Raw genomic sequence first — 26716 nt, 5'->3', positions numbered from 1 at the left:
CCATCATCTCGTTGTTTTTTTCAGCTCCAGACATTTCGTTTCAATTCCTCTCTAATCCTCAGAACAGTTATGCAGGGATAAGACTGGGTATACAATGGCAAGTGACTCACCTCTCGACTCCCCAAAGCATTACTTTCACAAGACTAGAGCATAGTGGAATATTCTCCACTTGCCTGCATGAGTTCAGTTTTAACATCACCTGGTGCAGATTCCCCATGTTACATCCCATTCTGGGTGGAAACGTATCATCAATCCTTCATCGTCACCAGGTCCAAATCCTGGAGCTCTACACTCAACAGTACTGTGTGAATACCTTCAGCGAAAGGACTGCAGCAGTTCAAAAAGGTGGCTCACCACCAACTTCTCAGGGGCAATTAGGGATAGGAAGTAAATGTGGCCTTGTCAGCAATGCCCTCATTCTGAAACATGAGTAATATGGCAGATTGCACTAATGGTTAGTAGAACTGTGCACAGAAATTCCAGTGAGCTCCAGTGAACATGTCAATAGGTTCCAGACTTCCATATCTGTGGGCTGCCACATGAAGGTACAGAATGCACTGAAGTCAGCTATGGCACTGACGCTGAGAGGTCAGGTACATTTGCATCCAGCTTGGCTCCATTCACTTGAATGGAGTTGCCAACCTTCACTCAGAAAATAAGTAGTTTGTTATTTTTTATTTTACCTAACAATGAAAAACAATAATATTAATTAAGCTGTATGTGATTTTAAATAAATGTATTATTTTTCATTTGAATTTATTAACACTTTGTAAATTTTCAAACATACTTAAATATATTTTAACTGCTTCTGAACGTCACTGTCAGCAGACTATCGGGGCAGTTTGGGGAGGGGCCTTGGTTGGTGCTGCCTGTGGTTTAGTCACTGCCAGTGGACCACTGTGCCTTGCAGAACAGCCGTGGCTAAGAGGCTTTGAGGACTTTGGGGGCTGTGGAGTCATGAAAGTGAAACTGCAGAGATCCCAGTGGAGTCGAACATGAGATGTGGGCTTGGTCGAATGTGATCCTGCCCTTAAATATCCTCATAAATCGGCTCTGTGCCCTTCCTGGTGCAATTCTACCTAATCCAAAATCCCAGCTCCTGGTCCACAACCTTGCACCTCATGGCATATCAAGTACTTGTCCAAGCACTTTTAAGTGTGAGAAGGGTTTCTGCCTCCCTTTCAGGCAGTGAGATTCAAACCCCCATTGACCTCTTGACACAGTTCTGGTCACCACACATGGTTGCACTGGAGAAGGAGCAGAAGAGATTCACCAGGATGTTACCTGTGATGGAGTGTTTCACTTAGGAGGAGAACTGGATAGGTTGGATTTGTTTCCCTTGGAGCAGAGGAGGCTGAGGATGGACCTGATAGAGGTGTACAAAATAATGAGCAGCATAATAGGACATACAGGAGGAAACTTTTCCCCATAGCAGAGGTATCTAAAACAAGAGAGCAAGGACTTAAGGTGAGGAGTAAGGTTTAGAGGGGATCTAAAGAAGAACTTTTTCACCCAGAAGGTGACTGGAATCTGAAATCCACTCCCCAGGAGGGTGGTGGAGGCAGCTATTCTCACAACATTTAAGAAAGTATCTAGATGAGCACTTGAATCGCCAACAGATAGAAGGCTATGGGTCAGGAGTTACTAATTGCGACCAGTATAGGCAGGTATTTGATGGTTGGGCTGAAGGGCCTGCTTCCATGCCATGTGACTCTAAGACCCTTTTCTTAAAACTCCTACTCTGTTTACCAAAATCCTTCCCATAATGTGGTGACCAGAACATTACACGTTTTGTGGCTGCAGCCTAATTTGTGGTGTAGTAAAGCACATTCTTTAGTAATTTTAAGAACTCAAACATGAAGTAATTGATGTAATTACTTACTTGTACAAGCCATGGATGGTGGGTCTTTTTCTGCCCTGAAGTAATTTTTTTCACATACACACACTTCTGATGCATCTTCATGGGAGAAGCTGTGTGGAGGACATTTGGAGCACTTGATGTTTCCGGCAAAAGCTTTGTAGAACCCAGGTCTGCAAGCTAACAGAGTTACAAAATACATGAATATTAAAGATAAATAATCACAATTCAATTAATGTAAATAGTAGAGATAATAGCATACACTGCCTATGGATTTAACAAATGGTTTGTACACCACTGCCTTTGCAGCCTAAGTGAATCAGTCTCAGTAATGTTAAACCTTCCAGGAGCCAGAGTAGTTTTTAGGATCTACAAGTACTGGGAATAAAGCCTCACATCTGGACATACTGGGATTGGATTTCAGGATTCTGAGGTTCACTGATGTCATAAAAAAAACTGATATGGATAGTGGGAGTATGAAGCAGGCTCCAGGAAACAGATTATTGGGAAAGGGGAGGGATCTAGGATCTGGAACATTGAACGCAAGAAAACAGGAGAAGGAGTAGACCACTTGAGCCCTTCAAGCCTGCCCTGCCATTCAATATGATCATGGCTGATCTATGCTGACCTCCTCTCCTCTTCTGTGCTAGTTCCCCATAATCCTCAATTTCACGATCTTTTAAATATTTATCAATCTCCACTGTAAATTCAACTGACAATCTGACTTCCTCCATCCCGAGGGAAGAAAACATTCCAGGATGAGGGAACACTGCTTTAGGGGAATTAGATGCAGGGGTTTGCAAAGGAGAGTGCAGACATGATGGTCTGAACTATTACATTGGAGCAATGTTTGTAGTGTTGCGCGAGTTGTTGAGAAATAGCATTATTAGTTGGCAAAATGTTTGGTCAAGCACAGTTGATATGCCATTTTCTTTGGTTCCTAAAGAAATAAGCCATGGAAAGAGGCATAGCAACCAGCCTTGGCTCCTTTTGAACCACCAGGCATTATACCTATTCACCATCATCAGCCAGTTCCTGCCTTTAGGTTGTCTCAATAAAATGCTTGTTGCACCAATAGTATGTTTGGCAGTATTTTCCTCATTTCCATTTGTGTAATGTTATTTCGAAGGCACAGAAGAGGAGTGAGAGCAGGATCCTACTGCATCCTCTACAATTCCAATAACACTCAGGAAGCTCAACATCATCCAATGCAAAGCAGTCCTGCTTGATCTTTAAGCTACAAGGAAGGCATCTCATCCACCAGGCTAAACATTCATTCCCTGCATCACTGGCACATTATGGGTGCATTGTGCATCATTTACTAAGTACTCTGCAGTTACTCATCTAGGCTACTCCAAAAGCACTTCGTAAACCCATGACCTCACCAGCAGGCATAATGATAACACTACCAACTGCCTTTTGCACTCCAAGTCACATATCATGCCGACTTGGAAGTAAATTCTTGTTCCTTAATCATCATTGGATCTAAATCTTGGAATTCGCAACCCAATGGCACTTCTCAAGTGATGGGCAATAACCGCTGACATTGCCAGCTATGCCCACAGTCTGTAAATGAATAAAGACATTCAGAATAACAAAATATCAATAATTTTATATTTCACATTGTATTTAAAGTATTTTAAAATATACAGTATTTTACCATCATAACGCTTCTGATCTGTTAGCCACAAGGTAGGCACTGCCCAAGCAAAGATTTTTTTTGTACTGGGTACTGAAGTCACTTAGCCAACCAAAGAAAAGTTTTTAAAAAGGCAAGATAGCAAGTTTTAAAGCTTTCTCTGTCCTGTATGGTTTAGCTACAGCTGCAGCTAAGACTGAGAAAATATGACATGCAGTGTTGTGGGTGGATCTGAATGCTTGGTAACGTTTTGATTTAAAGCCAATGGGACAGAGCAGTTTGTACTCAGATCACCATATTATCATAATATAGGTAGAAATCCTAACTGTTAATAAGAATATGTATTTTGGAGAAATTTGGCTAAACATATTATGGTGTGAACAGTTCTACATTATTAACATCAAACCTACTCAAAACTATTCTAAGATTACATAATTGAGATTTAATCAAATATTTTTGGAATCACTCTTCCCAATTTTTTAATTACCAAAATTATTCAAACATTGTATATGGAATCAAATGTCTCCTTGGGGTGGAGGTGGGGGAGGGGAGATAAAATTGTTATCTGTGCTAATGCTTTAGAAAAAGATAGCATGAGTGCAAAATGGGATCATATTTTATACATAATTGTTTTACTAAAATTAATGTCGGCAATCATTCCTGTCTCCTGGTGGAGGAATTAATTGCAACAAAGCTGAAGCTTCTCTGTTTTTATTTTTGATTAGAATTGTTTCAGCTCTAATTTACTTCAACAGTATTTTTAGAACATATTTATTATGTTTAAAGTAATTTTCAGCATGACAATGAAATTATTTTTCTCCATGAGTACCTGTCAAGGAGTAATAACAGGGCTTCAGAGTGGGCTATTTTCCACTTTGCACTCAGTGACAGCATTCAGCACTATTAAGTATGACAGCCTAAATGCAATGCAAATCTCCCACAAAACGGCTTTGAAATTCACCTCAAAATATATCTTCAGATTATAACCCTTTACTGCACATTTTTTACACTTTGTAAGCTTGAAATTGTTCCTATCCTGTGCTGTTACAGCAGGTTAACTGGAATAATTTTTGCTCAAAATATTTCCAGTATCAGTGAGGACACCCTAATCCATTCATTTAAGTGAATTCAAGCACAAGTCTTTCAGCCAAAGAGGAAGATTTTAAACTAATTGTAGAACCCAATCCTGAAAAAAATCCATGGCGACTGTATGCGCACATGCTGTGGTTTGGAATTCTGTAGCCATTTTTCCCAGAAAAGTATACAAACCAAGATGAGTGCAATAAATGATGCAGGTCTGAAAGGAAGCAGCTTTCCATAATAATCATACAATGGATTTGACATCCATTGGCAGAGGGGAGGAACTTGTTTGCACAAATGCCAAATAATAATCATATTACCAAAGCCAGGTCACTTGGGAGACTACCAGCACCTTGGCATTGTCAAATTTCCTTAAACTCAGAATATTTGATGGAAGGCTCCCTAATAATCGAAATGGATACCTCCAGGAGAGATTGCAATTTATAATCTTGTCCTAGTCAAGACAACTTTGCAGATTTACATTAAGGACCCACCAAAGTGGACCAGCATATATATGTTTTTATCTTTATTCTGATACAGTAACAGAATTGCAGTGGTTATATGAAGAGATTACATTGTTCTAGAAACATAGACTGATTATGGCCAACACTAAGAGAAGGTTTTCCCACTAACTTATTTATTACTGTCAGTAATTGCTTTGACAGCAATTTCAGATGCTGGCATTAATCCATTGTTTCTCCAAGCATGGCATTTTCCTTCAAGGTAAGTTTTCAGTGTAAAATTCCTAAATTGATGGAATAATAAATAATTCACTTGGTGATCTGCAACATTATGCTCAATTAGAAATGCACATATTTCATTGAATGTCAACGGAACAGAAGTGTTACCAGATGTTGATATCAGTCAGGACACCTCCTTCAATGATTTGTATTATGAACTTCATTTTTTTTGGAACAATAGTTGGATTTGAACAGCTTCTACACATTTTGTATTTATCAATGTATGCTGTAAGAGCTATATCTTTGTACTTTAATTCACCTGATTATTTCCCCTCAAAATCTGCCCACATATGTGTTCATCACCCGAGAGATGACAATGGCATCAAGGGGGCTGAGGATATACATACACAGGTATCACAGTTGTGTCGGGAAGTTTGAATGGATCTGAGGCTCTTCTTTGTGGTTATTGTTGTCTGCATCTTCATGGTCCAGAATTTCCTGGTAGTGGCAGATCATGTATGCTTGCTGCAAACCTACCCACTATGTCTGCCCTTAGTTTGAGTGCATCTCTTGGTGAGGACCTCCTTGTAGAAGCCATCCCAATTCTTGTCAACAAGGTCCTGTGCATCACATTACATCGGGAGGGGCTGGGGTTTAGTGTAAGGATATGAGGACAAGCCTTCGCTCAACTTAGCCGAATGCTAAAACTTACAAATCCTTCAATTTTTCTGAATATCTCTGACATTTGGAAACATTAAAAAAAAACACACATACTGTACAAAAACTACCAAGATTTTATCAAGACAATTTGATGCCTTGTGTTGGAAGAGTCAGAACTGTGAGCATTTCTTTGGAAAATCTAGATCCAGTGTTTCTTATCTGTTATTATTCTCTTAAATGAAGAGTCAGTAGCATGTTGTAAATTAGCTACAAATAAGACATTGAGTGGGTAGTTAGGCCAGAAGTTGTCAATAGCATTGTCACTGTCCCAAATATTCACTTATAATGGCATCAATAACAGAAATGGAACGTGAATTCTTAACTTGTAACTGCACAGAATACATAACATTTTTAAAAAACTTAAGAAGTCTATAGAAGCGCTGATAATAAGAGGTGTTTGCTACCTGTACACTGATCCATGAGAATTTCTGTAACCCATGCCCTGTTATATACAATTCCCTGCATAAATGGGAGCATACTTAAATGGATGCAGATTTTTATATGATAGTAAATCTGACAGTACCACCAATGAGTTGCAAAGTTATGTAAATTTAGCTTGAACCAGTAAAATGACAGCATGATGCCATGCTGCTTTTCCTTTCTCAGTGTAATTAGAGAGCTCTTACATTCAGGTATCTAAAAAAAATAAAATCACCTCTTCCAGAGGCATTGATTACTTTAACATGTTCTCTTCTGCCATAACAGAACATGTTATGGCATAACAGGGGGCAGGGCTTCAAATTTCTGGATCATTGGGACCTCTTCTGGGGTAGGCATGACCTATTCACTAAGGATGGGTTACACCTAAACTCCAAAGGGTCCAATATCCTGGCGGGAATGTTTAATGTAGTTGTTAGGGAGGGTTTAAACTAACCTGGCAGGGGTATGGAAACCATGATGTTAGAATACAAGATGTTAGGGTAAGGGATGAGGTTTATAGAAACAAGTCCAAGACAGTGTGTAGTGAGGATGGCAAGAAGGACAGGCAGGTGAAAAGTCAGGATAATTTGCTGAACAATATAAGTACAACAAACCAGGATGTTAGGATACAGGATGTTAGGATAGAGGATGAGGTATATAGAAACAAGTCCATGATAGTGTGCAGTGAGGATGGTAAGAAGGACAGGCAGGTGAAAAGTCAGGATAACTTGCTGAACAATAGAAGTACAACAAAATCAGTAGCAGATACTGGACTAAATGTACTATATTTAAATGCACGTAGCATTAGGAATAAAGTGGATGACCTAGGGGCACAACTACAGATTAACAAATACGAAATTGTGGCAATCACCGAGTCATGGCTTTATGACGGATGTGATTGGGAACTAAATGTCCAGGGGTACACAGTGTATAGGAAGGATAGGCGGGTAGGCAGAGGGGGTGGTGTGGCCATGATGGTTAGTAATGATATAAAATCAATAGAAAGGAAGGACATTGGGTCAGAAGAGGTGGAATCCTTATGGGTGGAGCTAAGAAATAGCAAGGGTAAAAGGACAATAGTAGCAGTTATATATAGGCCCCCTAATAGCAGTCAGGATGTGGACTATAAATTGCAGTTAGAAATAGAAAAAGCGTGTCAGAGTGACAACGTTAAGATAATTATGGGGGACTTTAACATGAAGGTAGACTGGGAAATCCAGCAAGCCAGTAGATCTCAGGAGAGTGAGTTTGTGGAATGTCTACAGGACAGCTTTTTGGAGCAACTTGTTGACGAGCCCACCAGGGGATCGGCTGTTTTGGATTGGGTGCTGTGTAACGAACCGGAGGTGATTAGGGAACTAAAGGTAAAGGAACCATTAGGAAGTAGTGATCACAATATGATTGAATTCAGATTCAAATTTGAGAAGGAGAAGCTGATAACTGGTGTATCGATATTTCAGTGGAACAAAGGAAATTACAGTGGCATGAGAGAGGAACTGGCCCAAATTGATTGGAAGAGTAAGCTAGCTGGAGGGACGGCAGAGCAGAAATGGATGGAATTTCTACAAGAAATAAGGAAAATGCAGGATAGGTGTATTCCAAGAAAAAAGAAGGTTTTGAATGGAAAAAAGGCACAAATATGGATAACGAGAGAGGTGAAGGCTAAAATAAAAGCAAAACGGAGGGCATACAAGGAAGCAAAAAACAGTGGGAAAACAGAAGACTGGGAAACTTTTAAAAACCTGCAGAAAGAAACCAGGAAGATCATTAGGAAAGAAAAGATGAATTATGAAAGAAAGTTGGCAGATAACATTCAAAAGGATACTAAGAGTTTTTAAAAATATATAAGGAGTAAAAGACAGACACGGTCTGTCTTTTATCAATTTTAGGACCAATTGACAATGGTGCAGGAGAGATTATAATGGATGATAAAGAGATGGCGGAGGAACTAAATGAGTATTTTGCATCGGTCTTCACTGTGGAGGACATCAGCAATATACCGGATAGTCAAGGAATGGAACTGAGTTCAGTTAAGATTACTAGAGAGGTGCTAGGAAAGCTAAATGGACTATAGACTGATAAGTCTCCCGGACTGGATGAGGTGCATCCCCGGGTTCTGAAGGAGGTGGCTTTAGAGATTGCGGAGGCACTGGTGATAATTTTCCAGGAATCAATAGACTCCGGCATGGTTCCGGAGGACTGGAGGGTCGCAAATGTAGTTCCTCTGTATAAGAAAGGTGGGAGGCAGCATAAAGGAAATTACAGACCTATTAGTCTGACGTCGGTGGTGGGAAAGTTATTAGAATCGATCCTCAAGGATGAGGTTATGGAATACCTAGAGGTGCAAGGCAAGATAGGTCCAAGCCAACATGGTTTTCTGAAGGGAAGATCCTGCCTGACCAACCTATTGGAGTTTTTTGAGGAAATCTCAGGCAGAGTGGATAAGGGAGAGGCTGTAGATGTTGTGTATTTAGACTTTCAAAAGGCCTTCGACAAGGTGCCGCACAAGAGCTGATTAATAAGGTGAGAGGTCATGGAATTACGGTAGAATAACAGAATGGGTGGAGTATTGGCTGGTTGGCAGAAAGCAAAGGGTGGGAATAAAAGGATCCTGTTCCGGTTGGCTACCGATTACTGGTGGTGTTCCGCAGGGGTCGGTGTTGGGGCCGCTTCTTTTTACTTTGTACATTAACGATTTGGATGATGGAGTAAATGGTTTTGTGGCTAAGTTTGCAGATGACACCAAGATAGGTGGAGGAGTAGGGAGTATTGAGGAGACAGGAAGGTTGCAGAGAGACCTAGATAGTTTAGGAGAATGGGCAAGGAAATGGCAGATGAGGTTCAATGTTGAAAAATGTGCAGTTGTACACTTTGGAAACAGAAATAAACGCACAGATTATTATCTAGAAGGGGAGAAAATTCAAAGTACAGAAGTACAAAGGGACTTGGGGGTCCTCGTGCAGGATACCCTAAAGGTTAACCACCAGGTCAGATCGGCGGTAAGGAGAGCGAATGTTATGTTGGCATGCATTTCAAGAGGTATAGTGTATAAAAGTAAGGAAGTGTTGATGAGGCTCTACGGGGCACTAGTGAGGCCTCATTTGGAATACTGTGCACAGTTTTGGGCCCCATATCTTAGGAAAGACGTGCTGGTGTTGGAGATGGTTCAGAGGAGATTTACAAGGATGATTCCCGGAATGAAGGGGCTTACATATGACGAGCGTTTGTCGGCTCTTGGACTATACTCACTGGAATACAGAAGAATGGGAGGGGATCTCATAGAAACATTTAAAATGTTGAAAGGACTGGATAGAGTAGACGTGGCCAAGCTGTTTCCCTTGGTGGGTGAGTCCAGGACCAGAGGGCACAATCTTAGAATTAGAGGGTACAGGTTTAAAACAGAGATGAGGAGAAATTTCTTTAGCCAGAGGGTAGTGAATTTATGGAATTCCTTGCCATGTACAGCAGTGGAGGCCAGATCATTGGAGGCATTTAAGAAGGAGATAGATAGATAGCTAATTAGTGAAGGTATCAAGGGATATGGGGATAAGGCCGGAAGTTGGGGTTAGAATAGTTTTTTTTTAATTTAATTTTTTTTCTCTCATGGAGCAGACTCCACCCCCCCCCCCCCATTTCTCATTTCTTTTTTCTTTTTCTTTTTCCCCTTTTCTTTGGAGCAGACTCGATGGGCCGAATGGCCCACTTCTGCTCCCCTGTCTTGCGATCTTGTGAACAGAAAATACTGTTCATAAGCAAATAAGTAATTTCACCACAAATTGTGGCATTCCACAGGCTGAACTGAGTTTTGTTCATCACAATATTAAGGATTAAACAATATAAAAATTGTAATATTTTAATTGGCATGACCTGTGGAAATTCAATTGTTCAAGGGGTGGATTGAACCAATGTACTGACTGAAGCACACTAAGATTCAATTGGCAGCTGTGAAAATACAACAAAGCAATATGACTAACTCTTAACTAACCTCTGAAAGTGTCTAGTAAACCATTGAAATTAGGGGCAGAATATGGAAATATATATGTTGCTACTTTTGCTAATTTGCTTGCATGTTTCTTTCTCCACCTCTACTGTGTGTTAGAATAGAGCAGAGGATATATATTTCTCCTACCTTATATTTCACACCTCCTTCTATGTAAGTTCTGTTTCTGTCGAAATGATGGCTTTTACTTTTCTCTGCTACCACTTTGTGATTTAATAAGTTCATGTTACTCTCTCTGTTTTGCAATTCTACCTTTTCTAAATTTGTCATATATTGCAATGTTTAATTTATAGTCATGTTATTTCTCTAGGCATATCTCAGTAACTCATACACTATAACTCTGATTCTTTGCAAATGTACTATTACCTCCAGTTTCACTTTTAATTATTTTATTGTGCATGGATCCAATCGGGTTTATACGAAGCTTGATTAAATTATTTAATATCTGTCTTCTGTTTATTTTAATTGTGGTTACATCAAGTCCAGTTGATCCACTGGTAAATATCATAGCAATAAAATCATTCAATAGTTTTACCATTTGGATACTGCTTTCTGTGATTTTATCTTGGCTATCCCTTAACATGTTTTAAAATGTTGCTTTATGCTACCTGATAACTTAATTTGAAGTTCCTCTCTATCCTTCCAATTTCTTATTGACTTCACTCCTGGTTTCTTTATATTCTCCCTTGTTACGCCCTCCCCAGCTTTAGCCGCACCATTTAAATAATTTTCTTTGTCTCCAATTTTCTTTAATGCCTTTACACTTAGTAAGCTTGAAACTTTTTACAATCCTGGATTGTCTGGTGTTTCATATTTGTTTAGTTCACTCCTGTATTTTAGAGGGCAGTAGACATAGCTCAATATCAAAGGCATGCAAGAAGGGAACTGCAATTATCATGGGTGATTTTAATCTGCATATTGATTGGATTAATCAAACTGGCAAGGGTATTGTGGAAGAGGAATTTGTGGACTACATCAGGGATTTCATCTTAGAGCAATATATTATAGAACCTACCTGGGAACAGGCTATTTTAGATTTCTTCGTGCGTAATGAGGGAGGATTAACAAGAGATCCTGCAGTTAAGGATACCCAAGGGAATAGTGATCACAACCTACCCTATTAAGGTGAACAACCCATGTCCAAAAAAGATGTACACAACTTAAATAAGGGCAGTTACAAAAGTATGAAGGAAAAGCTGTCTAGAAAATAGGCTAAAGAAAAGGTTGGTAAATGAGCGGTAACAGGTAATTAAACAGATATTTCATAATGCTCAGCAGAAATTTATCCCAATTAGAAAGAGGGTTCCAATGAGAAAGAGGAACAAAGGAGGTCAAAGATTTACCATTTAGATTAATCACTTGGATGAGGGAGCAGAATGTCAAGTATACAAGTTTGCTCCTGCTATGAAAATAGCTGGGAGTGCATGCTGAGATGAGGATATTTGTTCTTTGTAGCAGGATATAGATTATTTGAGTGAACGGATGAAAACATGGCAAATGGAGTTTAGTGTGGGAAAGTACAAGGCTATACACTTCAGGAGAAGCAATCAAAAGGCAAGCTATTACCCAAATGGAGAGAGATTATAAACGAGTAGAGTACAGAAGGATCTAAGTGTTTCTATGCATGAATCACAAAAAGTGAACGAGCAGCTACAGCAAGTAGTTACGAGGAGAAATAGCGTGTTGGCCTCGATTGCAAGAGGGTTGAAATTTAGAGATAGAGAAGTATTGTAACAATTGTTCATGATGTTGGTGAGGCTGTACCTGGAATACTGTGTACACTTCTGTTCCTCTTACTTAAGAAAAGGAGCAGTAGCAGTAGCGGCAGCAAGAAAGCTTTAGCTGGGATGTGAAGGTTGTCCTACCATGAAAAGCTAAAGAAGTTGGATCTCTAACTCTTTGGAGTTAGAAGAATGAGGGGTGAAATTATTGAAATATATAAGATGCCAAGAGGGCATGACAAGGTAGACATTCAGATGTTTCGACTAGTGGAGTCTTGAGTGAAGGAACATAGTGTGAAGATAAGTAGGGAGGTGGGGGGGGTGCGTTTGGGAACAGACGTTCAAAGCAGAGATGTGAAGGAATTCTTGCAGAGGGTGGTGAACCTCTGGAACTCCCTACCCTGAAGGGATGTGGAAGCTAGATCATCAAGAGTATTCAAAGAGGAGGTGGATACATTATTGAAAGAGGTGTGATAATATTTAGCATGTCCATGTACATGTATTTAGTGTGTTAATATCATTTAATATGGTATTCATATTAATTGTTAAAACTTGAGTTACTGAGTGTTGTGCAGTGTATTGCCTAAAGGAGGAATGGTCATTGTAATGACAGTGTGAGAGACGAACTGTGCAGTCAGTGCAGCTGAACTGAACAATAGTACTGAGATATGATACCATGGACATGATTTACGGGAGAGGGAGAGGGAGAGGGAGAGGGAGAGAGAATGAATGAATGAATGAATTTGGGTCACCCTGCTTGTTCACATCAGCATGTTGTTTGACTGCATAAGAAGTGGCCAGAAGTTCTCAAAGTCAGAAGACTGGAATCAACAACAATGCTCACACACTCTGAGGACTGACCACCTGAGATCAGGAAATATCTGTAACCTGAAAGTAACTGGAGGTTGTAACAATAAAGTTAATTAGTTTGACATGACTCTGAGTTCTCGATTACTTCAAAGCAACATTCTTTTGGGAATTTTTTCCAGAGGGCTATGGGGAACTGACGCAGAAGGGGAGATGAGGCCTGAGGCCAATCAGCCATGACCATTTTGAACAGCAGGGCAGGCTTGAGGGACCAGATGGCCTCCTCCTATTTTCTTGTGTAATTGTGTTATATATTATTGGTTGAAAGTATTGAAATTTGTTTTATTTTCCCAAGTACTATCTTCCACTCCTTGAAACTAATATTTCTTCAATCTATCACCCTGATGTTACGTCATTTTCAACTATTATCCTAAAGCTTATCATATTATTATTGTTATTGCCTCAGACTTCTTTATTTTGAGTGGTGTTATCTGTTCTGAATCTATCCCCTTACTTGATCCAGAGCAAATACTGCCTTGTTGGGCTTGCATATACTGGGTTAAATAGAAAGTCTTCACAAAAGTCCATTGCTTTTACCTGCCTCTGCTGGCTTGAATGAAGTATCAACAGATTAATGAAGCCAGGACAGGTAGCAGAATGAATAGCTGCTATCTTCGAGAAGAAAGCAACAAAGAGGGGGAAAGGATACCATTTCAGAGTGGCAAGAGGATGGAAGTGGGTTCCAAATAAATGTGCTGGGACCACTGATATTTACAAGCTTTATTAACAATTCCAACTCTGGAATCAAAACTCTGGAATGGGTAAATTGCTACCACAGGGAGCAGTCTAAGCAAATAGAATGGGTATAATTAACTTCTACATATACCTGCAAATTAGGAGGTATAGTTAACAATGAGCTGGTCTGCAAAAAATTCGAAGAAGACATCAATAAACTTGTCAAAACCCTATATTGCTGCCAAATTAATTTCAAAAGAGTTACACGTAATCTATTACATTTTGGTAAGAAGAAAATGAGGCCACATATTACTTAGGAAATAAGAGTCTAAACAGGGTGGAGGCAAGATGGATTTGGGAGTACAAATGGACAAGGTGAGACACAGGTCAATGAGGCCATGGTAAAAGAGAACGAGTTCTTGGATTATTTTCAGAGGGATAAAATTGAAAAATAGAGAAGTTATACTGAACTCATATTGAACCTTCAAGTGTGATTGAACTTCTGTGTGCAATTCTGGTCACTATATTATAATAAGGTAATAGAGGTACTGACAAGGGCACCAGGACTGTGAGGTTATACCTCTCAAGAAAAATGGGCCTCTTTTATCTTGGCAAGGGAAAGCTGATGGGTGAACTGAAGTCTGTAAAATCATGAATGGTTTAATTAATTGGACACATTCCTTTGTGGAAGACCAAAACTAAAGGACATCAGTATAAGATAGTCATTAAGATGTTGAATCACAAGATCACAAGACAAGGGAGCAGAAGTAGGCCATTCGGCCCATTGAGTCTGCTCCAAGGAAAAGGGAAAAAAGAAAAAGAAATGAGAAATTGGGGAGGCGGCGCAAAAAAACCCACACTATTCTAACCCCAATTTCCAGCCTTATCCCCATATCCCTTGACACCCCGACTATTTAGATATCTATCTATCTCTTCCTTAAATTCCTCCAATGATCTGGCCTCCACTGCTGTACCTGGCAAGGAATTCCACAAATCCACCACCCTCTGGCTAAAGAAATTTCTCCTCATCTCTGTTTAAAACCTGTACCCTCTAATTCTAAGATTGTGCCCTCTGGTCCTGGAAGTTAAAACAAATATTAATACTCAGAGTGATGAGAATGTGTAAATGTTACCACAAGGAGACAGGTGCATTTAGAGGAATTTAAATGGTATATGAGTGAAAAGGGAAGAGAAGTAGGTGAGGAAGGATAGGGGCAGGCTTGAGTGGGGTATAATGATTGGTTAGTTGGGCAGAATGACCTCTTAGTCTACCAGGAAAGCCACATGCCCAGACACAAGAGAGACTGCAGATGCTGGAAATCTGGAGCAACCTACACAAACTGCTGGAGGAACTCATATAGCATCAATGATATGACATTGCATCAGGCCTTTTCTCCATCATGTCTATATTTGCTTAGAAAGAGTTATTATTTTAGTCTCATGCCTTCGTGTTTTGCAAAAGCTCTTAAAAAACTTTAATTTTTCAAATGTATTCAATTTCATTTTGAAAATTGACACTGAGTTCCTTTCTTGCACCTGTTCAGTGGTGAGGGGAGGAGGTTTACCTTTAACAATAGCTGCAATGAAAGAAACCTCCCCACTTCACTCTGGTTTGTTTGCTGCATCTTCTGGGCACCAATCTTCCTGCCATGGTTTCTCCATGCCAATTTTAAAACCTCAGAAAAATATGAACACCTCTATTAAATCTCTTCGTAACCTCAATTCCTCTAGAAAAAAATGAATCATAGCTTCTCCAGTCCCTTGATATAAGTGATTTCCAATCATCCCTGATACCATTGTACTAAATCTACTCTCTATTTTTTTCTTGGACTTTAACAACATTCTTAATCCCCAATTCCTTCAACCACCTACCAAACTTATTCCATAGACTTGGACAGTTCCTGCAATCAGCTCTCATACTGTCACCATAATCTTCCCTGAAGTGCGGTGGCAATCCCTATTCCATGGTGGAAAGGGTGTCTGATGCACTTATAACAATTTATTGATATCTAGGTACAGGAATGTCGCTTTAGTCATTAACTTTCAAGTAACCATGTCATATGCTTTAATTTAGCAAGTTGATTGGAATCAAGTTGTCAAATAAAAATGCTTAACTCTGAGAGGCAGCATGATTTTGAAACGTGAGCAATTATGAAGTTCATTAAAAAATTCCTAACAGGTGGAAGTAAGTATCTATTTTTATTGAAAAGCAGTCGACTGCAGATGCTGGAAATTTGAAATAAAAATAGAGAATACTGGAAATACTCAACAGATGAGGCACATTTGTGGAGAAAGAAGCAGAGTTAATGTTTCAGATCGATGACCTTTCATTTATCATCAACCTGAAATGTTAACTCTGTTTCTCTCTCTATTGAGGCTGCCCGACACCGAGCATTTTTCTCTTTTAATTCTTGATTGTTGGCTTTGAAAAATTAGGTTATTGGGATATTCCATCCCCCCCCCCCCCCCCCCGCCCACTTTCTTCTGCTTTCTTAGTTGGCTGACCATTTCTGGAGGAGAACGCAATGGGCAACAGGTGTTCTCTGCTATTCTCTTTATTTAAACCCCATTATTTTGATAAGTACTAACCACAATAATATCCTCTTACTGATTTAAACCCCTCTGAGATAAAGCTCTGGACACATTTCTTCCCCTACTTCTTCTGATCTAAAACTTCATTGCTCGACTATAATTGGCATTAGTGGTTTCTTTTTTTGGTCATATCAGACACTCCCATCCATCACCTTCCATTTAAAGTGAGAAAGTAAAGAAGGAAGACAGGTAAATAATAACCAGAAATATGGGAAAATCAAAGGAGAAGGGAAAGAAAGAGAAAAGGCAGAGGCAGAGAGACAGTGAGAACCAGGAAAGGCAAGACCATCTACTTATTGTTCGCAACGGCATTGGAGACTGCCTAGTACTATAAAACTGTAAAACATAACATTCAAAGAAATATTACTTGATATGTGTAATATCATTTCCGAAGCCACGCCAATAAGCACCTACTGATTTCATATTGAAACATTAATTGAATGTGGAAAAACTGAAATTTCTATCAGCACATTGTCAAAACATGCAACTTTAAATGATTTCTCATTTTCCAAGTGAATAGTCCATTGATTAGTAAGGTAACAAGTGTTCTTGATTCCTACACACACCAATGTCATTCAGTTTATATGTGTGGAGAACAGCTTGAAAGTAGAAAATCATAAATTCAGTTAACTAGAGTGATCCCAATTGTACTGAAGGCTTTAATCTCCTGATAATATTTGTATATAAGTGACATGACAATACAGTTATCCAAGTATGCCACACCATTATTTATTTTATTTATAGTTTACCCTGATTTTCAAAAATTTCATATGAAGAACATTAAAAAAGTCCCTAGTGAGGCTAAATGGGACACTGAGTGAAATTGCTTCAGTCCCAGGAGTTGTCTTTGAACAGAGCTAGAAAATTCAGGGAAACATCAGGGTGAGTTGTTTGACTTAACAGAACAAGATTGACTTGTAAGGGCTAAATGTATGAATTTGTATCTACCATGAGGGCTTCACCCACTGGGAACTTGCTTCAGCAGTTCAGACATATGCTCTCCATTATTTCTTTTTCATCAGTTTTAAGATGAACTGATACTAAATCACATTGACCATGCACATGATGTCCCAATATGAGCTCTTGACAAGCAAGAGTTCGAGCCAGGAACTGCAGGGCTGATTTTTAATATTAAAAATCAGCCCTGCAGAAAGTAACTTATTTTTAGAAATGAGGAAGATCATATTTGAAAAAAAAAATACAATTAAAGAGTATTGAACCAAAGGTGAAAGACTTGAGAGGTTTGAGTCTGAATCTTGTCTGATGGCTTGAAAGTCTCCTTTATCTAAACCTTTGAAACATGCTGAATAAAATCAATTTGGTTAGTCTTTACTCAGCTCCTGCTGGGTACGAGTCTATATCACAAAATAATTTGACATCAAAACTGGTGTACTTTCACCCACAGCTCAAACAGGAATGTAGAGGAAATCAATTTATTCTTATATTAATTCAACAGGCAGGTTTCTTCAGAGCAGGGGAGATATTGCACATTACTGGCCAAGAATAAGGCTTTCATCTGCATTCAAAGCATAATACACTTGGTGCTAAGCTGTATTCTTTTACTTTTTTCTCTTTTTATCAACCCTTTGCCACTATAATGTTTGGGTTTGAGAATGAAGTTTTTTTTTAAAAAGGTATGGAGGTTTTGATCTTGGAAACAATTTGTCCTGTTCTTCTTGGGCTGATGTTTGTACTTCAAATAGCATTCATGTCTCTCCTTACTCGTTCATTTTTAGAAGAGAAACATTGCATTTTAAAGCTGGAAGGAGACTGTTCAGTTCAGTCTGCTTGTGCCAGGTCTCTGAATGAAACTTAAATTTAGTTATTCCTCTTTTTCTATTACATTATTTTCTTTTGTTAGAGGCAAGAGAGGGGAAGCAGGATCCCCTTTTAAAGATTCTGTTTTGGGCAGTGCTGCATAAAAACAAATTTGCACATAATGTCTGCCTTCAATCTTTTGGTGATAATCTTAAATTTCCAGGTATCTCTCAACTTTTCTATAAAATGCTTATCTGGTGCTCCTTCCAGAAAGTTATAGTTTCTGTTTCAAGTGCTACCTGGAGTAAAAGTTCTTTTGAATAAAAAGGGAAGGTTAAAAACAGACCTATTCTCAGCACAATAAACTTGTTACCAGTTCCTGAAACAGAATACTTTCTTTCATTATTTATTCTTCCAAAACCTGTACTGCACAGTAAATAAAAACAGAAAATGCTGGAAATCCACATCAAGTCAGGCAGCACGGGTGCTGCTTGACCTGCTGATTTTTTCAAGTATTTTTTGTTTTTACTTCAGATTTCCAGCATCTGTAGTTTTTTTCAAATTTTCATCTACACTGCAAATGTTGATTAGATTGCCTCTTTATCTTTGATATTCTGGAGAAAAGTACCTGGGACACCGGAACATTGGTAGTGCTGGTAATGGGGCAGTGGGAGGATTTGTTTGATGCCCAGTCATTGAGATTAATATAACCAACAGGGCAGGCCCTCAGAAAAAAGATCCTGTAGAAATCTGTGCCAGCTTATCTGGGACTCTGGACCTTTTTGTTTTATTCTTCCTGCCTCACATACATTGGACTCTTTGAAGGGCTTTTGCAGCTGGGGACAGTGATCCACAATAATGGAAGATTGAAGGTGGCACCTTCCTGAAAAGATTGAGTCTCCAGCAGCAGTCCAGGTAGGGTCAACTCCTCTAACTAACATCAAGGAAGACCTCAACCCCAGGGCTTCAGTGGATTTACAGGGCTCTTATGCACTGTAGAATTTTGTGCAAGTAATATTGAATGGGCATTGTAAGGCATCCGAAGTTACTGCTCATGCTGAACAGTCTTCATGTTATGCGCACAGAAGTGTTGACCACAACTTTGCTGAAGCAGTTTATGCTCTAACTTCAAATTGACTCTTCAATGCATCAAGTCTGTACACCCCTGCTTTGCGTCCTTCATTCCTTGCATTATTCAGTGAACCTTTTTTGTATTATTTTTATCGTGTTCTTCTGACAGTGACTTGCTCAGATCTGCATTATCATCCAAATAATACCTTATTGAAATGTCATGTACTGAGGTAGAAAGAACAGATTCCTGACTGGATTTTTTACTGCCTTTTTTGCCCCACTTTTAAAGATCCATGCATGTACCATAGAACCATAGAACAATACAGCACAATACAGGCCCTTCGGCCCATTATGTTGTGCCGACCATTAAACCATGCCTAAGACTATCTAACCCCTTCCTCCCACATATCCCCCTATTTTAAATTCCTTCATATGCTTACCTAACAATCTCTTGAACTTGACCAATGTATCTGCCTCCACCACTACCCCAGGCAGCACATTCCATGCACCAACCACTCTCTGGGTGAAAAACCTTACTCTGATATCTCCCTTGAACTTCCCAACCATTACTTTAAAGCCATGCCCTCTTGTATTGAGCATTGGTGCCCTGGGAAGGAAGTGCTGGCTGTCTACTCTATCTATTCCTCTTAATATTTTGTACACCTCTATCAAGTCTCCTCTCATCCTCCTTCTCTCCAAAGAGTAAAGCCCTAGCTCCCTTAGTCTCTTCTCATAATCCATACTCTCTAATCCAGGCAGCATCCTAGTAAATCTCCTCTGCACCCTTTCCAACGCCTCCACATCCTTCCTATAATGAGGTGACCAGAACTGGACACAGTACTCCAAGTGTGGTCTAACCAGAGTTTTGTAGAGCTGCATCATTACCTCATGGCTCTTAAACTCGATCCCACGACTTATGAAAGCTAACATCCCATAAGTTTTCTTAACTACCCTATCCACCTGTGAGGCAATTTTCAGGGATCTGTGGATATGAACCCCCAGATCCCTCTTCTCCTCCACACTACCCAGTATCCTACCATTAACCTTGTACTCCACCTTGGAGTTTGTCCTTCCAAAGTGTACCACTTCACACTTCTCCAGATTGAACTCTACCTGCCACTTCTCAGCCCAGCTCTGCGTCCTATCAATATCCCTCTGCAAGCTTTGACAGTCCTCCACACTATCCACAACACCACCGACCTTTGTGTCGTCTGCAAACTTGCTAACCCACCATTCCACCCCCTCATCCGAGTCATTAATAAATATCACGAAAAGTAGAGGTCCCAGAACCGATCCTTGTGGGACACCACTAGTCGCAGCCCTCCAATCTGAATGCACTCCCTCCACCACAACCCTCTGCTTTCCACAGGCAAGCCAATTCTGAATCCACACGGCCAAGCCTCCCTGGATCCCATGCCCTCTGACCTTCTGAAGAAGCCTTTCATGTGGAACCTTGTCAAACACCTTACTAAAATCCATGTAGACCACATCTACCACACTATCCTCATCAATCTTCCTGGTCACCTCCTCAAATAACCCTATCAGGCTTGTGAGACATGATCTTCCCTTCACAAAGCCATGCTGGCTGTCCCTAATCAGTCCATGATTCTCAGGTCTGTAATTTCCTGGACTATCCCTACTACCTTTTTTGAATAAGGGGACAATATATGCCACCCTCCAATCCTCCAGTACCATTCCCGTGGACAACGAGGACTCAAAGATCCTAGCCAATAGTTCAGCAATCTCCTCCCTCGCCTCGCGGAGCAGCCTGGGGAATATTCCGTCGGGCCCTGGGGACTTAACTGTCTGAATATTTTCTAACAGCTCCAACACATCTTCTCTCTTGATATCTACATGCTCCAGAACATTAACCTTACCAACACTGTCCTCAGAGTCATCAAGGCCCCTCTCTTTGGTGAATACTGAAGAGAAGGATTCATTGAGAACCTCAGCCACTTCCATAGCTTCCAGGCACATCTTCCCACCTTTGTCTCTAATCGGTCCTACCTTTACTCTCATCATCCTTCTGCTCTTCACGTATGTGATAAAGCCTTGGGATTCTTCTTAACCCTACTCGCCAAAGCCTTTTCATGTCCCCTTCTTGATCTCCTCAGCCCCTTCTTAAGTTAACTCCTTGCTACCCTATATTCCTCATGAGCCCTATCTGATCCTTGCTGTTTACACCTTATGTATGCTGCCTTCTTCTTCCTAACTAGTTGTTCCACCTCTCTTGTCACTCATAGTTCCTTCACCCTGCCATTCTTTCTCTGCCTCATCGGGACAAATTTATCCCTAACATCCTGCAAGAGATCCCTGAACAACAAACACATCTGCATAGTACATTTCCCTTCAAAAATGTCATCTCAATTTACACTCACAAGTTCTAGCCTTATAGCCTCATAATTTGCCCTTCTCCAATTAAATATCTTCCCATCCTCTCTGCTCCTGTCCTTGTCCATGACAATGCTAAAGGATAGGGAGTGGTGGTCACTGTCCCCCAAATGTTCACCCACTGAAAGGTCTGTCACCTGACCTGGTTCAAGACCTCCTGCTTTCTATTGTGGACGTTCATACTGCCTTGGCATTTAAACGTTAGATTCTTTCACAGCTTTTGCAAAAGCACCTCATAAATCTCTTGTATTGAAATGTATCTGTCACCCAGTTTGTCTTCCTGCCATTGTCTGCATTTGTCCTCACAGTTTGCCATGCCCCTGTTTGCTGTTATATCAAATTTCAATACTTTTCCTAAGTATACGTCCGAAACATTTAAATAGATTGACAAATCAAGAGGTCCCTGCACAGATTTCTAGACCATATCATTAGTCATCGATTTTAGAAGTAAATTTACCTCTACTCTGAACGTCTTCATCATCTCACTGCATTTTCTTCAATATAATCTGCCCTTTTATATCAATTCTCCTATTAATATTGGAAGAGTAAACGTTAAGTTCTGAGAAAAGGAATCAACCTGAAACATTAATTCTGTTCTTTTGCCAGAGATGCAAGACAGTTTGCTGAGTATCCCCAGCACAATGTTTGTATTTCATACATGCACACACATCTCTTGATTTACTCAAACCTTTCTTTAATTTCATTACAACTATGTCTGAGATTTGGCCACTTATTCTAGCACTTTTTGATTGAAAGTGTAACACTGGCCTCTTTCTGAAGCCAATAATTTTGCTCAGTTTTATCACATGAATCTATCTTCTTCTAATCCTACACTAATATATAGAATGTACTGAGTGCCACTTTATACAAAGTTCCCTTTAGGGACTTCTTGTTACTCCATTTCACCAATGAATGAAATGAGCGGCACATGGTATGCTAATTAGAACTGAAAAGTGCACATGGAATCCAACTTCCAATGTGGAACCCTGATTGGCACTGTTCACTGGCCTCAAATCTGCTTTGGGAAAAAAAGCAAGTCAGCCATTTCAGGCTTAACTGAAAATTCCATTGGCTAGACATTGGGTAACCAAAATTTCCTTTTAAAAGTTAACTGAAAAAAAATCCAACCATCAGCTACTCTATTTGCCAGTGTCAGCAGAGCAGACAGTACAAGAAAATTGCCCCCATTATAATAAATCATGTTTTACAATGGTCTTTGTGCAGAAACATGGTGAAATGTCACGCATGGTAATAATGTTCCATTACCCTTGTTGGTCTTGCTTTACTTTCTGAGCAAAACCCATCTCCTAATGCATTTGACATTTAGTACACTTGCCTCCACAGCACTTTCCATTGTCTTCTATAAAGTATGGACAGTATAGTACCTGTATTTATATTATAGAATAGAAAATGTGGCCATTGTAGAAATATAAGAGGGCTTAAATACTCAAAAGGAACAATGCCATTTGATTTTACAAATTTGATTTCATTTGCAAGATCTCCCTGGATTCCTCCATCTTTCAATCTGCTCATCAGTTTTGCAGGTCATACATAATATTCCTGTTACAAATAGGGTTGTGTGTCATGTAGCAACCTGTCCAAACCAATACATAACCCAATTAATATTTTTTGTACTTATCAAATTTTTTCAGCTTCCACTTGGAGAACATGAAGGTTACTGCATTTTGTAGGGATGTAAAGATGATTGGTGAGTGAGGAAAAAAATTCATCTGTCAACTTAATTCAAAGTGAATCGCAATAACTACTGGCTTAAATAAAGCAATTTGTTTTCAAAGACAATCTGACAAACATTCATTAATGCCAACTGTGTAGATACCTTGGTCAATCAAATTATATTGACATGTATGATCTACTGAGCCACAAGTAAAAAATTATATATCTTAACAGTTTAGGAATGGCATTGCAGCTTAATGGAATCTGTGTTAGGTAGCACATTGATTCACATCCATAACCTCTTTGCAGCTTCTCAATGTTTTCCAATCGGTGCTGGGGATGAAAGATGGCAGCGATTTTCCTGCTCACAAGGGGACACATGAGGAAAAGGCACAAAATGAATCATGTGTCAAGGCTCTCAGGTTTTTCACCAGCTGGTTATTAAGTATCATTAGTGGGGGTCAGTTACAGAGGACAAGAAAGATACTTAAGGCTTAATGCCTATCTTTGAACTAGCAGTTAGTAACTGCATCATATCATGCTCAGTAAAACCTGCACAATTAACCTTGTGCCCACTTGGCCATGTAATAAGTAACGCTGGAATTCTAACAAATCAGGGACCATCCCACTTATAGGAAAATTATTGTAAAAAAGTGAGTGTAAAATTACTTCATTTTCTTTCTGTTTAGTTTATTGTTTTGTTGAATTTATTCAGATCTTCATCACAAAATATACCAAAGCACAGAGGAAATTTTAAAAAGGATCAAAAAAACCAATTAAAATGGTTACTCTGACCTACAGATGAAACAAATTATTAGTCCAAGAGCTAACAGGAGGAAAATCTTTGTCTTTAGAAGTTGGATTAATTTGACTGAAATGTCCATTTGATTAGATGTTGAATTGAAACCTTGTCTTCTTGTTATAATGGTTCAGGTGATGTTAAGTGCCATTGACTTTCCCATTACATTGGTCTTTCCTTTGTAACTTCCTGAATTGAATGTATGAGAATTTTGATTTTAACACTGATTCAGTTAACTGATTTTTTTTTCCAAAGATTAAAAGAAGATCACACGATATTTTGTCATTCAATTTGGCTGTGAAGGAGATGTTCTCAATGCTTCGGTCACAGAGAGTTAGAATTTTTTAAAGTGAATTATTTTCCTTTATTTGCCTAGTAGTAGGCCCTTTAAATCCAATCCATACAGCCAAAAGCATAACCAGAGACAGATTTTAAGCTTGACTAAGGATATCATTCATCATTTTGATCAATTAAAAACAGTAACTCAGGACAACATCTTTTTATGTGAAATTAGGTTGTGTAATTTACATAGTTTAATGAATAATCTGTGATTAGTTTAACCAACATTAATGGATTCTAAGATTGCACAAACTTGATAATGCTTAAATTCATGCATGATCCAGTCAAACCAATTTCATACAATGTAAGTTATTTTCCACATAAATGGGACTCTTAACAGCATTTGAAACAATCCTTTTTACAATCAAGATTAACCTTGAACAATTTTACACTAAAGTAGTCACATTACTGAGACTTGTGAATACATTACCCGTGCTCAAATTATAGCCACACTTTTTTTGTTAATTTGTTTATGAATGTAGGTTCATTTTTTGAATTAGCAAATTAGACCTTTACACACTTAGTTGCTGAGATAACAGAACAAACAGCTATGATAAATCTTATTCACATAATGTTTAAGGAAATAACTCTGAAATAAAAATTGGAAACTGATTTTAAAAATCTTAACTTCGTGTATGCTCCTATGAAGGCTTCCTTGAAAATATTTTTACACCTGGATTAATTGTGAACACACCTGGTAAAAAGGTTTCCTCAGATGGCTTTATCATAAATACATGTACATGGGATCACAGTTTCACTTTGGGTAAAAGTGCAATGAATTAAATGTAAAGAACATCCTGACTGCATTTTAGCTGTCATTTTTGAAGCAGAATTCTCAAAGCACATAGCTTTCTCCAGAAGACATTTCATTTTAAATCCAATTTCTACCATAATTTTCATCTTTCCTCACAAATGCTGAACAGAAAATGTAATAGTTTTTGTGAAGACAATTAAAGGTACAGCACCGCAATCATCTAATGGATCAATGAAGAAACTCACAACAACCAAGTCACATAGATCAAGGACGATCATTCTTTGGACTTAAGATAGCTGATCCCCAGTGTTCAAGTGCTGCAATTCAGCCACATTAGGTTAACAAAGGGAAGCACCCCCAGGACTATTACAATTGATTAATATCCAGAAGTCTTGTTGGACACGCATGTGTATAAGAATTAGGTGAGGGTAGAATCAAATTGACTCTTGTTGGTTAAGTAACTTGCTTATATACTCATCTATGACGCAATGGGACAGAAATTTGTCCATTATTGTATGTGCTAACAATCTACATACCTCAGTGGAGTCCATATTTGAGAAGCAGAGTTCAATGCATAGGTTACAATATACATTTACCACACATAACAGCAAATGGATATTTTGCTACATGATCTCAGCAGATTGTAAACAGCTGTAAAATTTACCCCTGGCCAGCAAAGCAAAATGTGGTAGATGGTTGCACCAGTGCATTGCATTCCATCTTCATTATAGTGGAATGAACATTGCTGACAGAGGATAATGTACTTAGCACTACAACCAGGATGAGTTTCTTGGCAAACAGTTAGGGCAGGAAATGGCTCCATAATTTTTCGTCTTTGGATGTGCAAACATATGTTTGGGAGTTGGGGTGGAGAAAAGGAATATCCACAATAAAAAGCAAACATGCTGGAAGCACTCAGCAGGTCAGGCAACATCTTTGGAAAAAGAAACAGAGTTAATGTTTCATGTCCAAGACCCTGACTCTCTGACAAAGAAACATTAACTCTGTTTCTCTTTCCCCAGATGCTGTTTGACTTGCTGAGTATTTCCAGCATTTTCAGTTTTTATTTCATGTTTTTAGCAGCTGCAGTTTATTTTTTGATTTTCAAAATTCAGTTGATGGGGGGTGGGAAAAGGTGAAGACCTGAATTGTGGAGCAGCCAAAGAATGGAAATTTGCACTGTGGTCGAAGTGAGCATTTGTTTTAATTAAATAGTTAGTAGGTTTAGAGGTATGTGTTTCTTTTTCCAGAGGAGAGAGAAGGAGACAAGGTCCACAATTGGGGGGTGGGGGCGTGGGGGGAGGGGCAGAAGTGAAGGCAGAGATTACATCCGTAAGGTCAGGGGAAATGTGATTGTTAAGTCATTTTTCTGAGGAAATCCAAATTTGGCTGGTCTGGGAAAACCCAAAGAACCATTTTGTTCTAACATTTAAGAAAATAGCTTTTATGTAAAATATGTTTGAAATAATGAGAATACATTGTCTTCAATATAAAATCACATGTTTCAAGGAGTACTCTAGCAGAAGAGGCATATCTCAACTTTCACAAGGATAAAGGGGCATTTGGAAGGAGAAGACTCTAAGTGGAATTTTATTACATCAACCTTTTAAATCAAGGGTTAATATTTTTAGTAAAATCGATGACCCAATTAATTAGTTCATTCTTATTTGCCAGATGC

The 26716-nt window shown here is 39.1% G+C and overlaps 1 protein-coding gene across 1 annotated transcript in view; it reads right to left on the bottom strand.

The window, feature by feature from the left end:
• The window catches only part of epha6 (eph receptor A6), a 477923-nt gene that overhangs the window by 214733 nt on the left and 236474 nt on the right, over positions 1 to 26716 (bottom strand). Inside the window, exon 4 of the mRNA XM_052015332.1 lies at positions 1883 to 2038. Within this exon, the coding sequence (XP_051871292.1) occupies positions 1883 to 2038 (156 nt within the window). The remainder of the gene's footprint in view (positions 1 to 1882; positions 2039 to 26716) is intronic.

This window comes from Pristis pectinata, chromosome 4, assembly GCF_009764475.1.
Source record: "Pristis pectinata isolate sPriPec2 chromosome 4, sPriPec2.1.pri, whole genome shotgun sequence".
In the NCBI taxonomy this organism is placed as follows: Eukaryota; Metazoa; Chordata; class Chondrichthyes; order Rhinopristiformes; family Pristidae; genus Pristis; species Pristis pectinata.
The sequence above is the reverse complement of the archived record's forward strand: the minus strand, read 5'-3'. Positions and strand labels throughout refer to the sequence as shown.